The sequence below is a fragment of the Alternaria incomplexa genome, assembly GCF_024043165.1.
Source record: "Alternaria incomplexa strain BMP 0042 chromosome Unknown scaffold_1, whole genome shotgun sequence".
Classification (NCBI taxonomy): Eukaryota; Fungi; Ascomycota; class Dothideomycetes; order Pleosporales; family Pleosporaceae; genus Alternaria; species Alternaria incomplexa.
In genome coordinates, this window is record NW_026249850.1 from 3,415,619 (window position 1) to 3,430,586 (window position 14,968).

The following is a 14,968-nucleotide window of genomic DNA, read 5'->3' on the forward strand; positions in this document are numbered from 1 at the left end:
ATTCTTCACCGAGGGGTTGATGAGGCCTGCCCATGTGTCTTGTCGCATTGTTCAGCTTTTGCGACTGCGAATATTCGCACCCAGCTTACCCCTGAAACCTTTCGAGATCTATTGTTCAGTTAGCAGTCGACATGGCGGCATCTCTCGAGTTCTGCTCACTTCCTTTCAAGATCTCCGATGCCCCCATCGCGAATGAAGAGACCAACATCTATGTCAGATGCCACGATCGTTTGTTCTCAAACGTCACCGTTATGGACGAGAAAGGCCAAGAGCTCTTCGTTGGAGGAGGACCTGGGCCGATGAAGTCTTGGTCATGGCGTCGACAGGTGAAAGACACTTCAGGTGTGCCAATCTTCGACCTACGACATCACGGGTCGGCAATGAAGAACCTCTGGACAGTGGAAAGTCCAGATGGTCAGCGTATAGCGGAGCTGAAACATGTCTCTTCTGGGCGCCGATCGGATCTTGATATGGTCGTTCCCACCGGAAAAGACAAGGAAGACGACGTGGTGCTGCAGGTTCGGCAGAAGGACCAGAGCGCAATTACGACTAGGGTATTCTCCAAAGACGTCTGTATCGCCGAACTGCTGTTGCAGGAGTCAAACGATATCTCCAACCTCAGTCAAGTTGACAGAAGCTCTTGGAAGGTTCGGATTGCTGGTGGTCTCGATCCAGCAGTGGTAAGGCTTCTATCGACCGCGGATATGATTTGAAGCTAACCAGTGACTCAGATCTTAATCATAGCTCTATGTCGGGCTGAGATGCATCATGTGTGGAGACAGTAGTACCTCTTGTGAGAGCATCGTTGCTCGAAATGTGGGAGTCGTGAGTGGCCCGTTGCTTGGGAAGTGAAATACTGGCCATGGCGTCTCGCTTGCGCCAGGGTATTCGTGAGGCCTTTATTGTTCCTTCAGACACTCATTTCGCTGCCCTGCAGGAGACGCAGCCATCTACGTAGTTGTTTTACGACGGCTTAGTCAGTTAGTGAAGTTTACCAGCCTAACCACTCATTCACCAATTCATCAGATCTGCTGGAGAGTCCTTTCCCAGTTGACAAGTCGTGTACGTGTACATTTCGTCATAGATGTTGGTCGAGCGTTTGTTGGGCGAGGTGAGTCAGATGGATCGAAATCAGGTCTCGGGATGATCGCATGTGGTACCCTCATTCCTTCCTACTCTTCAATCGCATAACAACGCGACTTGTTGCGATCAACTTCTCTTCTCTGGCCATATGTCCAGGCGCGATGTCTACGCGCGTAGACCCGACTGAACAAGCGACAGACCCATACTCGAGAAGACGTTTCGCATGCACGACAAAGATCTCGCGAAGAACAAGGCGTCATGATTCTGCGCGCTTTGGATGAAGGGGGAGTTTAGAAGGGTCTCAGCAAGCGATAACAAAATGACGTTCGTGGATAAGATGGTCCGAGAGTAGCTCCGGTTTTTGGCCCATCCTGAACTAGCAACCCCGGATCTCCAATACAAGCTCGAAGCTGTAGTGGAGTCCACTTGTTCCATTTGAGAATGTGTAAACTACTCTACATCTACGCGCTGAAGGCTCATAGCATTACTGATTGACAGCTTCGTGTTCAGATAGCATGATTTCGATTCAAATTCACATTTTCGAGAACACGACCGTGCGCCTTCCTGCCTTCGGGAACCACCCCTCCCAACCAGCTAAACTCGAACTAGACCGATTTGCTCTCTCCTCGTGGCACCAACACCAAGCTGAAGAAACAGTATGGTCTGCGAACTTTACAAGATGTCGACCTCCGATATGTTGTTGGCTACCTTGGTACCGTCACCTGCTGGCGCCCACCCTCTCGCCCACCGTCGCTTACTCCTTACCGCTGGAACACTCTGAAGCGCGCGATCAAGATCCGCACGGCTTACCAACATAAACCACTCCAGAATGCCAGAAATCGTCAGCTTCGGCATAACGGACGTCATCCTGTGAGGTCTCCTAACAACAATCGCTCGCCCTAAGCCATTTGCGCTAATCGCAATCTTAATCACGACCGTCTTCTATGTTTTTCTCCGAAAACTCCGGCCCCTAAGCCTCGCCGAGGCCGGTTTTGATAGCATCAAGAGTCTATAATCTTACTGTTGAGGTTTTTGGCGACATTTAGAATGAGCTGCATTGCACTTGCCATTATCTATCTGCTAAGGCGCCGGGGGTCGAAGTATTGGAGGCAATTATTGTAGGGGAGGCTGTCGGTGATCAAAGCTCCTACGGCGAACGCTCTGTCCTCTCACTTCCAAAGTTTACTCACGAAGTGTTAACTTGTGGGCTTCCGGTGATGCCCTTACCGTGTTTAAGTTTTTGCGTTTGCAGTCCGCATTAGGTGGCGTGCGGCAACCTACGTGGTACAATGCTCGCCCAAAGTCATACAGTGCTCGGCATTCATATTGTTTGACGAGGGTGATTGAGTTTGCTGTCCTAAAAATTATCAACGTCCCCAACGTCACGTTCCTGCACCATCTCACACCTGACGGCGTGCTGATATCGACTTGGGTTTATTCGGGCCGTGCTCGGGTATGAACAGAACACGGCGGTCGCTTTCGCGACAATGGAGTGCGCCTTTGGTTCAGATTAGTGCCTGCCCAGGTGGTCTTGAGTCGGGCTGGTACGCCAGTACCAATCAGCAGTCTCTCCAGCAATTGAGCCGATCCCCGGCTTACTTCCGATCTTAGCCCAACACGGATCTAAAACAGGGACGTGCGCGCCGGATTTGGGATCAAGCATGTGGATCGGCTTGTCTGTGGAGAAGTCTGCCAATCGGGAAGTCAAATTGTGGAACGAACCGCCAATCAGGTAGGGACCAAGCATGCTTCAGCTGTAAATTGGCAGCCATCGTAGGTCTAGGTCTCTCGCAGGGCGCTGCCACAGGCCGGCGGATACCTTCAAAACCATGCTTCCCCTCGTGGATTCCATCTCGTGTCAGTCTAAAGCAAACCTCATCGTTGATCACACTTCACAGTCGCTTTCAAGTAACCAAACTTTGCCAACATGCGCTTCTCTATTATCGCCGCTGCCGCTGCATTGAGCTCTACAGCTCTGGCCCAAGGTCTTCTTGACCAGATCCCGCAATGTGCTGTGAGTTGTTGATTATAACTACCGGCGAACGAAAGCTAATGAAAACGCAGCAAGCCTGCTTCGGTGGCAACTTAGGCAGCTGCGGTGCTACTGACATTGCATGCATTTGCGAGAGCAAGATTATCGACGCTGTGTCTTGCTGTGTGTTCGCTACTTGCTCACAGTCGGATATCGCTGGTATGTCGCTTGCCATTTCGCGTCCCGTCCCAGCTAACAAGTATCACAGCGACCACTCAGTTCGGTGTCGAGATTTGCAAACTTCAGAACATCGACGTCAACACCCAACCCTCATGCCCGTCTGGCAGCGCGACAGCATCCGGCAGCGCGACACCGTCTGGCAGCGCGACCCCTTCTGCCGGCAACTCCTCTGTCACACAAGTGTCTGGCACCGCCTCCATGACCCCTTCAGGAAGCGCCTCCGCCACTTCAGCATCAGCGGCTGGCAACACTGGAGCAGCGCCCATCCAGACCGCAGGCGCGGGAGTCGGTCTTGGACTTGCCATGGTCGGACTGCTCGCTGCTTTGTAGGAGAACACTGTTATCACTGTACGCTGTTGGACACTTGTCCAGCGCCCGTTGTTCGAACGGTAGCCCCAGCCATGCACATGACGCGTCGTGTACTAGACAACTTCCCGACTCGCGTCTCAAGAAAACCTTCCTGCAAACATCGATTGTTCACACCGAAGACATGGCCTGGTTTATTTGTAGTGTATTCCCACAGCTTGGAAACTTCTTTGTTTAATAACATAATCTATTTCGGCATTTACAACTGTTAGTATATCTGTGTCAGTAGTGCTAAACTGTAATAACAAGTAACTGTGGATGCATCCTCTTTGGAGACATTCAAGTGATGTATCTCCTTAAGGGGAGGTGCTATGAAATTACATACATCGATGACCCCATGCTGGGAAGCCTGCCCGGCTTATTTGGCGTGAAACCACTGCAACTCTCTTACTTTAGAACGCGCTGGTAATGATTATAGTCTTCCAGACGCACACAATGACTGACTCCATCTTTTGTTCGCGACTGCACGACGTGCTGCGGGATAATCCAGCTGATCCGCCCAATCCCGTGCCCGTGCGGCTTATTCTTGAACGTTCGAAGTTGAAGCCTCGTCGGCCCCTAGTCGGGACGCGCTCGGCCGCTACTATTTGCCATTAGCTGCTTCCACCGAAGCATGTTCAGCTCCCGCGGCCCATTGGACGATCTCCACACCCCAGATCTTCGACCCTTCAACATCCCCGGCGTCCATCACTGTCAGCCTTCATCATCAGTCCTCACTTCCAGCCTAATCCCTTTTTTCCTCACTTTTTTTGCGCATGCATTCCACGTAGCTGTTGCGACGCTCTACCGCGATAAGCATTCATAAGGTCGTGCGACAATGGGTCTCGGCATCCTCTCTGACCATGCGCTCGAACAGGTCCCTGGGACCGCGCAGGTATTGGAAGGCGAGCAGCGGAGGGAAATAGAAAGAAATGCAGAAAATATCATAGGGAGGTCAGGCTTGAAGTACGACAAAACTGGGACAATACTGCTTGTTCCGCAGCCGAGTGATGATCCGAATGATCCGCTTGTACGTCTTTCAAACGTCCCATTCTGGCACAAAATCTGGGCAAGTGCACATAGTTGACTGATACTCCAGAATTGGTCGCTTCGTCGTCGCGACACCATTCTCCTTCTTCTATCCTCCATATCAGTCATCGCAAGCACCCTCTCTCCCATTCTTGCCGCCAATACTGTCTCCCTCGCCATTTACTTTGGTCACAACCTAACCGACATGGCTCTGTTGACCGGCTACCACCTCTTGGGCGTCGGAGTCGCAGGTTTTCTTTTCGTGCCGTCAGCGCGTATCTGGGGAAAACGACATGTGTACATTCTAGGAACTGTGATAGTCGTGGTGAGTTGTGCGTGGGGTGGCGCGATAGGAAACAATTATGCTGGATTTCTATGGGCGAGAGTGTTTCAAGGCGTGGGCCTAGCGCCATTCGAAGCGCTCGTCAATGGTGAGTTCAAGCGTGGATATCTTTGAATCCTACTTGAAGCATACGCTAACTTTCTCTCGATTTACAGCTAGTGTTGGCGATATGTATCACGTCCACGAACGCGGAGTCCGTATGGCGCTGTCAAACTTCGCCGTCTTCGGAGGCGCGTTCCTTACCCCAGTTTTGGTAGGAGTGATTGCAGATTCAATCGGATATCAGTGGACATTCTATTTTGTCGCCATATTCTCGGGGATCATGCTACCGCTGATCATACTCTTCTGCCCGGAAACGGCGTTCAGGAGGGAAGAGAAATTTGACACCGACACTATGGGGAACTTGCTGGTTAAGGATGGAGAAGAGATGAAAATCCTGGGTAATCGGGGGTCGAGTAGTACATCTACTGAACACGAAGCAGCTGGACACACGGATGAAAAGAGAGCAGGAAACTCTGCAGACCAGCATTCGGTGGGCGATTCGCCACGCAAGGCTACTTTTCTCGAAAGTATGAAGCCGTTCAATGGGCGGAAAACAGATGACCGGTATCTGCACCTCCTTCTGCGGCCGTTTTCGCTGTTCTTGCATCCGGGTATACTGTGGGCCTGTCTCATCCAAGGCAGTCTAATCGGTTTCACGGTCCTTATCGGTGTTGTGCTTGCAGCAATTATGCTCGGCCCACCGCTTTGGTTTGGAGAGAAGGAGACAGGATACATGTAAGTTGAGACATTCTGTTCATGACTTGCACCCACATGTCCTAATCCCATCAAGGTACACAGGCGCCTTCATCGGTGCACTCCTCGGCTTCGCCCTCACCGGTCTGATTAGCGACTGGTCCGCCAACCTGCTCACGCGCCTCAATAACGGCGTCTACGAACCCGAGTTCCGCATGGTGCTCGTGGTCCCACAACTCATATTAGGTTGTGCTGGTATCTACGGCTTCGGCTGGACCAGCGCAGATACGGCAACGTACGGCTGGTTTTGGCCTGATTTTTTCTTCGCGCTCGTAGTAATGGGTATGGTGTGTGGTGCTGTCGCCAGTGCGCTATACATTGTCGATGCGCATCGTAAGTCTCCGAGACCATTCCATGCTTTGAGATACTGACGTATATAGGCGGCATATCCATCGAAGCTTTCACATGTCTCCTCGTTTTCAAGAACGTGTTCTCCTTCGCCCTGACGTTTAAAGGCTTCGACTGGGTCGTTGAGGCTGGACGGCGGAGTGGGGTAGGTGGTGGTGGGGGAATCAAGACCCTGTTTATCGCCGTCGGGAGTGCGCAGGTCGCTGTTTGTGCGTTGACGATTCCGATGTGTAAGTCTCAGAGAGAAGGTGAGATGAGGGCAGTGGCTAATCCGTGCTTTGATAGATATCCTCGGCAAGAAGAACCGGAGTTTCTTCCACCGCCACAATGTTTTCTTTGCGGTAACGGATTGGGTGGCGGATAAACTGACATTTTGGTAGGAGGTTGTCAGAAGGCCATTGTTGGGAGAGGATCGCTTGGGGTGTATTAATGTGGACTTCGATTCCTGCACTGTCGTTTAATATGTTTGTTTCTATCTTCTGTTGTTCTTGTCGGATTAGAGCCATCTACCCCTGTCATCGCCGCATTGATTCTGCTTCGGTTACATGAGGTTTTGGTCACGGTGTACTGGCGGATTAGTAGGCTGTTGTATGTTTTGCTCTTTTTTGCGCCATGGTGGTGGTTATATCTTTTTGCCCGCGTTCGCCCCACCAGCCTAAGGCCCATCAGGACAAGCTCTCAAGCTACCGAGATACCAATATTTAGAGCAAGGAACTCGAAACCATAGGTTTTCTTAGGAATCGTGGTTTCTTCAACCATCATAAGCTCTGCATTCCCCTTGTTAAGCATGTGTACGTGATCTACGCGTACCGGATGAGCAGCTAGAGATGATTTGATATATGATGAAGCTTCCGTATCCATCTCATGTGAGATTTGAGCAACGCTTCAAGGTACCTAGGCACCCCTAATCGTCTCCATCCATCATGACATCCACAATGGCCTTCGCCTCCTCGAGATCCTCTTCACGGTAGAACTTGAGTCCATAGGAAATCATGAACTGCTCCGAATTGCCATAGTACTGTTCGATCCAATCAAGCTGGCGTTCAGTGAAGTTGTAGTCTGCCTGATGGCCTTCGAAACGTGACAAATCACCATCATCCTCCTCATCCCCGGACTCTTCCAGCTCGGACATCTCATCCTCACGCATGATGGCGCGTAAGATGGCGCGTCCCTCTTCGCGGTCTTCCTCATTGTGGATCTTCAGCCCGTGTTGTATTAGGAAGTGGTATTCGGAGCCATAGTTCTTCTTGAGGAACGTAGTTTCTTCGGCCGTGTAGGGCGCAGCATTTTGTCCTGGCGTGTTGAGTCCATTCCCAGCTTTGAACTCTTGCCACTTACGCTTCTCGGCATCGTCCCATCGACAGCCTAGCACGTACATCACGTCCTTCTTGAGCGCGTACGGGCCGAGCCTTGGCCCGTTCGGAGACCGGCGCACTTTGATTCCAAACAACGGGCTTTTGGGGTCGAAATAGGCAGCATTCCTGCCCTGGCTGTCTTTGATGATGCCGTTGGATTTTCTATCTTTGCCGCCCAACATCATCACGTTATATCCATCATTGTACATGAGTGGTTGCCCAATGGTGTTGCAAATAAAGTCAGGCACGTGCAAGACCTCGTGGAGAAGAAGAGATCCATGCGAAGATACACCTGAAGCATTCGGCGAGCGCTTTGTTGGGATTTCGACGGTACCGATTCCCAGCACGGGAGTTTGCGTGTGCGGGCCGAAGAAGGGCGAGGAATTTACTGTTGATTTGAAGGGCGTGTACGTTTTAAACCAGCCTCTGTCCTTTGCGACGCTGATAGCCATATGTTAACGGTGGATACTTCTGAATGAGTCGTAGCTCACCTACTGTACGTTGGCATTGTTTAGAAAGACCCAATCGGGACAGAGGCGTGAATTGGTATCCGGATTCATCTCGTTGTGAGACTGCTTGCTGTAGGTCCGCACGGGTACTTCTGGCGATCGAGGCTAGATGGACAGGAGCTGACCGATGAGTGTCACCCTATGCGGGGTGATGCGGCTGGGAGATTAGGTATATGTACTTGCGCGATTCCACGGTTGTTTGCTGCGCGCGATTGTCCCGAGGTAATGCCGCATTGACTAGGGGCAACCACGCTAACGAACATTCACCTGGGCACTTGCAGCTGGCCATTGGCGAGTTGCCCCCACTGTTGCTGAGCTGAACCGACTTCACGCGCAGACTGCATGCGCAGATAGTACGCGCAAACCAAGGAATTTAGACAACGTTGAACGGGTAATTGTTTTCGGGCATCTTGAGGTAATCGTGCGACAGTCTCCTCCGTGGCTCGGAGCTGGAGCTTATCCGGCAAATCCCTTTTGCGCGGTGCCCAATCTTGGCCGAACACGTTCCCCAAAGGCCTTCGGGAGCTCTAACTGGGAATCGGCCGCGATGATTCGCGTCCACTCAACCTTGTACAAGCAAGATACTGGTGTGCTAGTAGCTAATAGATGACTACTGGCGATTTTTGCTGTTATAAGCTTCTGACTTCGTTTATGCGCCGAAACTTAACACATCTTTTGCGCTCAGATTACATCCATTATACTACGACCCACTACTACAACCTCTCAAGATCATAACAAAGTTGGCTAACTGATGCTCAAGACGACATTAATAACTCACGAAAGTCCCCTCTCTCTCAGCCGTGCCTCCGCCCAAGCTCCAAGGTCGCCGAAGAACTGTTCAGATTCACCACCATGCCAGTCGCGCAACGCAAACCACAGATAGCGCACATCTTTTCCCGCTTTGATCGCGAATTCGAAATCTGGCGCATGCGTGTACAACTCCTGTTCATTGTACCAGGTGTTAGCGCACCACTATGGTAAGTAGGGTTCGGTACAGGCAAACCTTGATGTAATGTCGCGACCAGGTGGCATATGCTTCTAGTTCTGCAGCCGTCGGTGATCCAGGTATCCTAGTGACAGCCGGCTCAGCACGCTCGTTTGTAATTAGATCCACAGGACCAGCCGCGACAAGTGGGTCAGCTAGTAGAGCTGGAACAATGCATGCTGTCTCCCAATCATATAGCGACGTAACCTGGGGCTTACGATTATTGTCTGTGATGACCGAAGTGTTGTGTATCCCAAAGTCACCGTGCTCAAGCACTAGCCTGTACAAGATGTCGGAACTCTCTTGCGGTAGTAGATGTGGTATCGCTTTGAGGAGAGACTGCTTCGCTGCCAGTGCGACAGGTCCCACGGTTTCTTCATCATCTTCCCATCCAATCATGTCACCTTCGTTCTTGATTGTTGCTTCAATCTTTGACTGTATTAAGTGTATCCAGAATTCGCGAGTAGGCGCTACGGGTAGTCTGAAAGCATCCGGTTTGGAGTCAAAGATACGGCTATGCAGGTACTTGACTGCAAAGCCAGAGGGTGGGCAATAGTTGAAGAGAGCGGCACGCATGCGTGCGAGCTGATCAAGAAGAACAGTCTGAGAGCTTTCAGTATATCTCAACGCTTCGAATAATGACTCATACCTTTGCCTCAGCATCGAGCCCTTTCCACACATTGTTTGTGCCGTCTGATCGTTCGAACACAAAGATGCGTCGACCCGAGAGATCTGCTGGTATCTGGACGTTAGGACCCGGTTTGAGGACCGGTGCGCGGTGATAGATCAGACGAGATGCGCGGACTCCTGCTTCGTTCCGCAACAGATCATATGTGGCCGCTTCGAATTCAACTTCAGCGATCTGCCGCTCGACGACAAAGCCATCGAAATCCGGCATGTTGACGTCGCCGCGAGCTAGACGAACTACCAAGTCCGGCCCATCACGAACCTGGAGGTGAAATCCCTAAGCACAAATCAGTAAACTATAGTTGGCAAGCGAGCTGATTTGGAATGGCATTAAGTGTCGACATTATCTCCGCTGAGCCTATCGCGTTGGGCCGGAGGGCTAGATCAGCCGACTCGAGGATAGCCATGGATATACACGTACATAATTGTTGGAGCCTTTATCGATAGTCGGGATATCTGTTACTTCAACTTGGAGCTTCTCTTCAATCTCATCGATGAGCAACTGGACGTTCCACACGTCTCTGAAGGGACTAGCATTGTCCCGCACCAGTGTCAGAATCTGTTTGCCATCGTACTCTTCTCCATTCGATCCAACGGGCCATTCGTCGCGCCAGCCCATGCTTTCTTCAAGTTCGATCTGACTTCGCGCTTCCTTGGTGTGGTGGATATTCGTGAGACAGGTGGAAGGTGAGTGATCAGTTTGGCATTACTCGATGCCAATTTGTGTTTGCCTTCGCTCGCTGATCGTTACACAAAGGCGTCTAGACGGCGAACGTCCCGTGCGTTGCATGATGCAAGGGTAAGCCACATGACAGCAATAGATATGAGAAGACCTTTGTATACTACTTATACCGAGCCTCATCCGTCCCGCTTTCTAGTCTGTTGAGAAGCAGAGGTCAAAGACCGTTGAGCAAAGTCGTTATGTTTGGATTAATCTGTTGTGTCATGAGTACACGAGACCGACAGAACACTATAGCGCCTAGAGGATGCGTTTCGCGCTCTGAGGTTTCGCAACCTTCGGGTGCGCGCACGCGTGGGAGACGCGCCAATAGCAAAGTGGGTCTTGTGACGTCATGTCGACGCGTCGACGGTGCGTGGGGTTTTGGCAAATGCAACGCGCATCCCGAGGTCCTTCTGATCATCGCTTTTAGGCCTTACAGATCTCAATCGCGTCACTTCCTACATGCATGCCCCAATCTCCATATCTTGACCGCAGGCGGTCGCAGCTGCTGGAATTCGCTACAGGCTACCTGAGCTGAAACAGATTTCCACCACCCAGCGATATGACAGCAACAATCCCGAGAGAAACGCATTTGGTTTGATCAAATTGTCTCTGGACACATGACCTATGCCAGTGGAATGAGTTGCTTACTTCATAACGGCATAGTCTATCTAAAGAGTGGCACGAGGGAATGGCACGCGCTTGCCAAACCCTACACTTTCAAAATTGGAGAAATACATCAACGAAAGGAAGCGCAACTGCGAAAACACTCGCGAGCCAAACTGGCTCCATCACAGATAACCCGCCCAAGATTGCGCTGCCGAAGCCGCGTTCGCTGCAGCAATCCCTCCGGCGACATCGCCCTTTGAGCTACCTAAGCCAATCTCAAAGCTATCATAGCCACAACTAGTTGGTGCACCAGCTTCAGAGCCATCTAAGCCAGGGACGATCTGCCAATACAACTTCAACGTATGTCAGCATGCGTTTCGTTCAAGATTCACAACCTTCATGCTTACCCAAGGAACTCCAGCATCATTGAACACCTGGACCTGCGTATCGAAAGAGTCCTGGTAGTCGACCGAGACGCCCCATTCTTCCATCATAATGTTCTTGCCTGCAACTCTGGCTCCGCTCAAGACCTCCCTGTCGCCGGTGATGTAGTAGGCCCAGTCGGACGCCTTGCTCATATATCCGTGCATGCTGATGATGTCAATGGCATCGCACTGCATAGCTTTCTCCAGCGTATTGAACTCGTGATCACAGCAATAGTGAGAGCCGCCGACACCGCCTGTGGCGACCTTGATGTTGGAGGATCCAAGAGCACTGCGCAATGCTCCAGCACGGCCACACAGCCAGTCATCCGGGTCATTGGCGTTCAACAGGTCGATCTGCCCGATCAGCGGCTCGTTCTGGAGGTCGAAAGCCATGATGACCTCTTCCATATCTTTCCAGGCTTTGCCGAAGTTCGGTGACTGGTAGTTTAGCATCTCGTTGAGTCTGTTATCGTAGTCTGCTTTGGCGTCGGATGAAGAGTAGAAGGTAGGTGCGTCGCCATACTTTTGGCAGTATGCATCGCACCCTGCGCTACCGCCTAGTGTATTAGCGTTATGGGGAGATATGATTGCCTTCATTCCGTTGTCGTGCAGGAGCTTGAGAGTGTCGTCGAGCTTAGCTAGAACGGTAGCATCGTACACACCGACCGTCGATTCGAAAGCTGGCACGGAATTCTCGATGGTGCTGCCCTTCAAGCACCCTGTGGCAACGTTCGTCGCTGCACAATGCTTGTCAGTACTGCAGTTCTTCCCTCAAGTCCACTGCTAAGAGGATGCAGAATTATTTCAAGGTGTTCATAATTGTTCAAATGCTACTCACCCCACAGCCTCAGGACCTTGGCGCCCCATCCAGCAAGAGTTTCGACATACTCCTTCTGCTCGGATGCGGAAAGCGCATGGAGAAAGTACTCATTACTTCCTGCGAATGAAGTTGAAGTTTGCCTGCGAGTTGGTACCAAACCGTTGACTACCGTTGTCGATAGCCCCAGCAAGGAAGTGATAGCCACAAGGCTGCGCATCGTGAAAGTTGGCGGTGCGTAGATGTATACGAGTTATAAACAGATGGGGGTAGTAATTGGTGAATAATTTAGTCTTTGCATCCCGAAGACTATATATGCCATGGTGGCCATCCAGGTCAACCTTGCGAGGGGCCGGATACATTCGAATGCGCCTGTGTTGATGGTTTGGAGACATATGGGGCCAGCCTTGCCAGCCACATTTGCCGTGACATCACCTCAAATTACCAGCTAATTTTATCTCATCGAAACTTTACGGATGAGCTAACCTTGATTGTGATGGCTGTCCGTGACAGCTGCGGGAGTACCTCCACGGACGCTGTGCATGCAGCTGGGCCGCCCCAAAGGCCGCCCCTATTGGCCCGATAGAAACTCTAGAGATAAATGGCGACGCACCCGCCGGATTTAGTCAATGGCAGACACAGAAGAGAACGCCATGTTCTCACCTGCCGCTATCTGACCCCGATCATTTCTCGTTCAGCGTTGCTGCTGCACAATTCTTCAGCCTTGCCGGTGTGTTGAGGTGAAAGTCTATTTATGCGTACGTGGGCGTCCAATCAGAGTTCAGCCGTCTCGGGTTCAAGTACGTGCATACACATGCCCTTGCTATCACATCAAGACAGGCATTCCCAGCGAAGGAAGGCTGGGCTAATTTGCGACATGTGCGAAAACGCCCTGCGTACAAAATACGCCGGTCCGCTGCCAACCCAGCTTTCTCCACAACTCTTTCCTTAGCCTCCTTGGTGTGAGAAAGATAGCTCGTGTCGATACACCCCCAGTGAGATACACTAGCATACACCAATATGTTTGGAATCCGTGTCTTTCCCGCTTTTGCTCTTCTCCTAGCCTTGACCAGCATAGTAGGCGCTAGTGGTCCGACGAGTATCTTCATTGACCAGATTGAAGAATACGCACTTCTTGCAACATGCGCCGAGCTCGAATTGTCGACTATCGTGCGTAACATGAAGTGGGGATGCGGAGATGGTGGCAGCTACCAGTCGTTCACTTGCTGTAAGTTTCCGTCGTGGAACGTCGCCAACGTCCAAAACATGCGCTGACGTTGGCTCTGCCTTCCCATAGTCTGCTATGAGAGCTCTGCCAAATTCTCCAGCATGATTGGGGCTCATGTCATGACCCAGTGTCCAGACGACCCTTCGCAGAATACGACGGCGCTGGAGGTGTTTAGCAGTTATTGTGATATCGGCGGATCGAAGCTGGCTGAGATCGCAGGTGAATAGCTCGTTATCGTTGGCCCAGAAAGTGACAAGCTGACATGAAGACAGCCGCTACGACGTCGATGCCATCAATAACGTCATCGCTGTCATCTTCCTCTGCTTCTCCGGCATCGACGCTGCAATCAGCATTTTCAACACCTACCTCAACAACACCGATCTCCTCACCTGAACCAACTACATCACCTGAGTCGGCACCCGCTCCCAAAAACACCTCTCGAAGAACTGCGATAGTCATAGGTGTTACTGTTCCGGTAGTCGTTCTGGCCTCAGCCTTCGCGGCCTTCTTCCTATTCCGTCGCTACAAGGACAAGAAGCATAGTAAACCCGTCTATTACGAAGCGGACGGTTCTTCTTTGGATGCAACAAGGGGAGGCACATGCCATGAGGTTAGTGAGGAAAAGCAGATTCCCGCGGAATTGGCAAGCTCGGATCCTCACGAGTTGGACGCCGACAGCGGAGGTAAGGTTTGACGAAAAGCGGTTTCGGTTGCTGGAGCTCTTTGGGGTTCAGGCTAGGAAAGTCAGCATCGTCTGGAGTACAATCGCTTGAACATTTTCCTATGATGAGCGTCAGCGCAGCAGGTGTGTAGTATCTTGGCGAGGTTTTTCAAGAATCAAGAGGCTCTAGCTCTAACGTCAACTTGCCGCTCGGTCACTGCAGCATAGCAGCGAGGTTCAGTCAATCATGGATAGAAACCATTGGGCGGGCATAATAGTGAATAGGTTGTCCGAATCACGACCAGGATAGTAACTCAAGCTTTCTGACAAAGTGGAGCTCCTGCTCCACTTCATCTCTGGGCCAACTCCATCGGCATCATATTCTCGCAGTTCGTTCAGAGTGCCACGATGAGTCTGGCAATTCTCGTGATGTCAAGAGTCTCCCCTTCTTTGATGATCAACAGATGTACTGTCAAGCCACGTTCGTGCTTCATGATGGCGACCAGCTCCACTAGCATCGCATGTACGGGAAGATGACATTTGTCCAGAAGAATGGAAGATGAGTCCCTTTCACCCAGTCCTATAAGCAGCCTGCGCGGCTTTAGGAGTCCGTGCATGTGTCCAAATTCGATCGTTGTGAGATGCGGTTCCGCAGATTTCCTTCGGACCGGGCGGTAACATCTGAATGCCCTGCATTTGCGCATGTTGAGACATCCAGATTCCCATACACCACTGAAATGGCTAGGCGACAATACGATCGTCGGGCTTATTTGGTCCCATGTGATGCAGATTAGTGCATACTAATCGCGCTTGAAG

The 14,968-nt window shown here is 51.3% G+C and overlaps 5 protein-coding genes across 5 annotated transcripts; 2 read left to right on the forward strand and 3 right to left on the reverse strand.

Moving 5' to 3' along the window:
• Positions 1 to 3,090: 3,090 nt before the first annotated feature.
• On the forward strand, positions 3,091 to 3,625 carry J4E90_001214 (uncharacterized protein; the record flags this gene model as incomplete). The annotated part of the gene is made up of 2 exons (XM_051430804.1): positions 3,091 to 3,097; positions 3,324 to 3,625. The coding sequence occupies 2 exons, from the start codon at positions 3,091 to 3,093 to the stop codon at positions 3,623 to 3,625; spliced, it is 309 nt and encodes a 102-aa protein (XP_051296291.1).
• Positions 3,626 to 5,406: 1,781 nt separating this feature from the next.
• J4E90_001215 (uncharacterized protein) lies at positions 5,407 to 6,535 on the forward strand (the record flags this gene model as incomplete). The annotated part of the gene is made up of 4 exons (XM_051430805.1): positions 5,407 to 5,789; positions 5,845 to 6,140; positions 6,188 to 6,385; positions 6,441 to 6,535. 4 exons carry the CDS (start codon positions 5,407 to 5,409, stop codon positions 6,533 to 6,535), a joined length of 972 nt encoding a protein of 323 aa, XP_051296292.1.
• Positions 6,536 to 7,059: 524 nt separating this feature from the next.
• J4E90_001216 (uncharacterized protein) lies at positions 7,060 to 7,962 on the reverse strand (the record flags this gene model as incomplete). Its single annotated transcript, XM_051430806.1, has 1 exon — positions 7,060 to 7,962. The coding sequence occupies one exon, from the start codon at positions 7,960 to 7,962 to the stop codon at positions 7,060 to 7,062; it is 903 nt and encodes a 300-aa protein (XP_051296293.1).
• A 1,018-nt stretch (positions 7,963 to 8,980) lies between these two features.
• On the reverse strand, positions 8,981 to 10,310 carry J4E90_001217 (uncharacterized protein; the record flags this gene model as incomplete). The annotated part of the gene is made up of 3 exons (XM_051430807.1): positions 8,981 to 9,607; positions 9,654 to 9,968; positions 10,113 to 10,310. The coding sequence occupies 3 exons, from the start codon at positions 10,308 to 10,310 to the stop codon at positions 8,981 to 8,983; spliced, it is 1,140 nt and encodes a 379-aa protein (XP_051296294.1).
• Positions 10,311 to 11,203: 893 nt separating this feature from the next.
• On the reverse strand, positions 11,204 to 12,483 carry J4E90_001218 (uncharacterized protein; the record flags this gene model as incomplete). The annotated part of the gene is made up of 3 exons (XM_051430808.1): positions 11,204 to 11,374; positions 11,429 to 12,183; positions 12,285 to 12,483. The coding sequence occupies 3 exons, from the start codon at positions 12,481 to 12,483 to the stop codon at positions 11,204 to 11,206; spliced, it is 1,125 nt and encodes a 374-aa protein (XP_051296295.1).
• Positions 12,484 to 14,968: the final 2,485 nt, after the last annotated feature.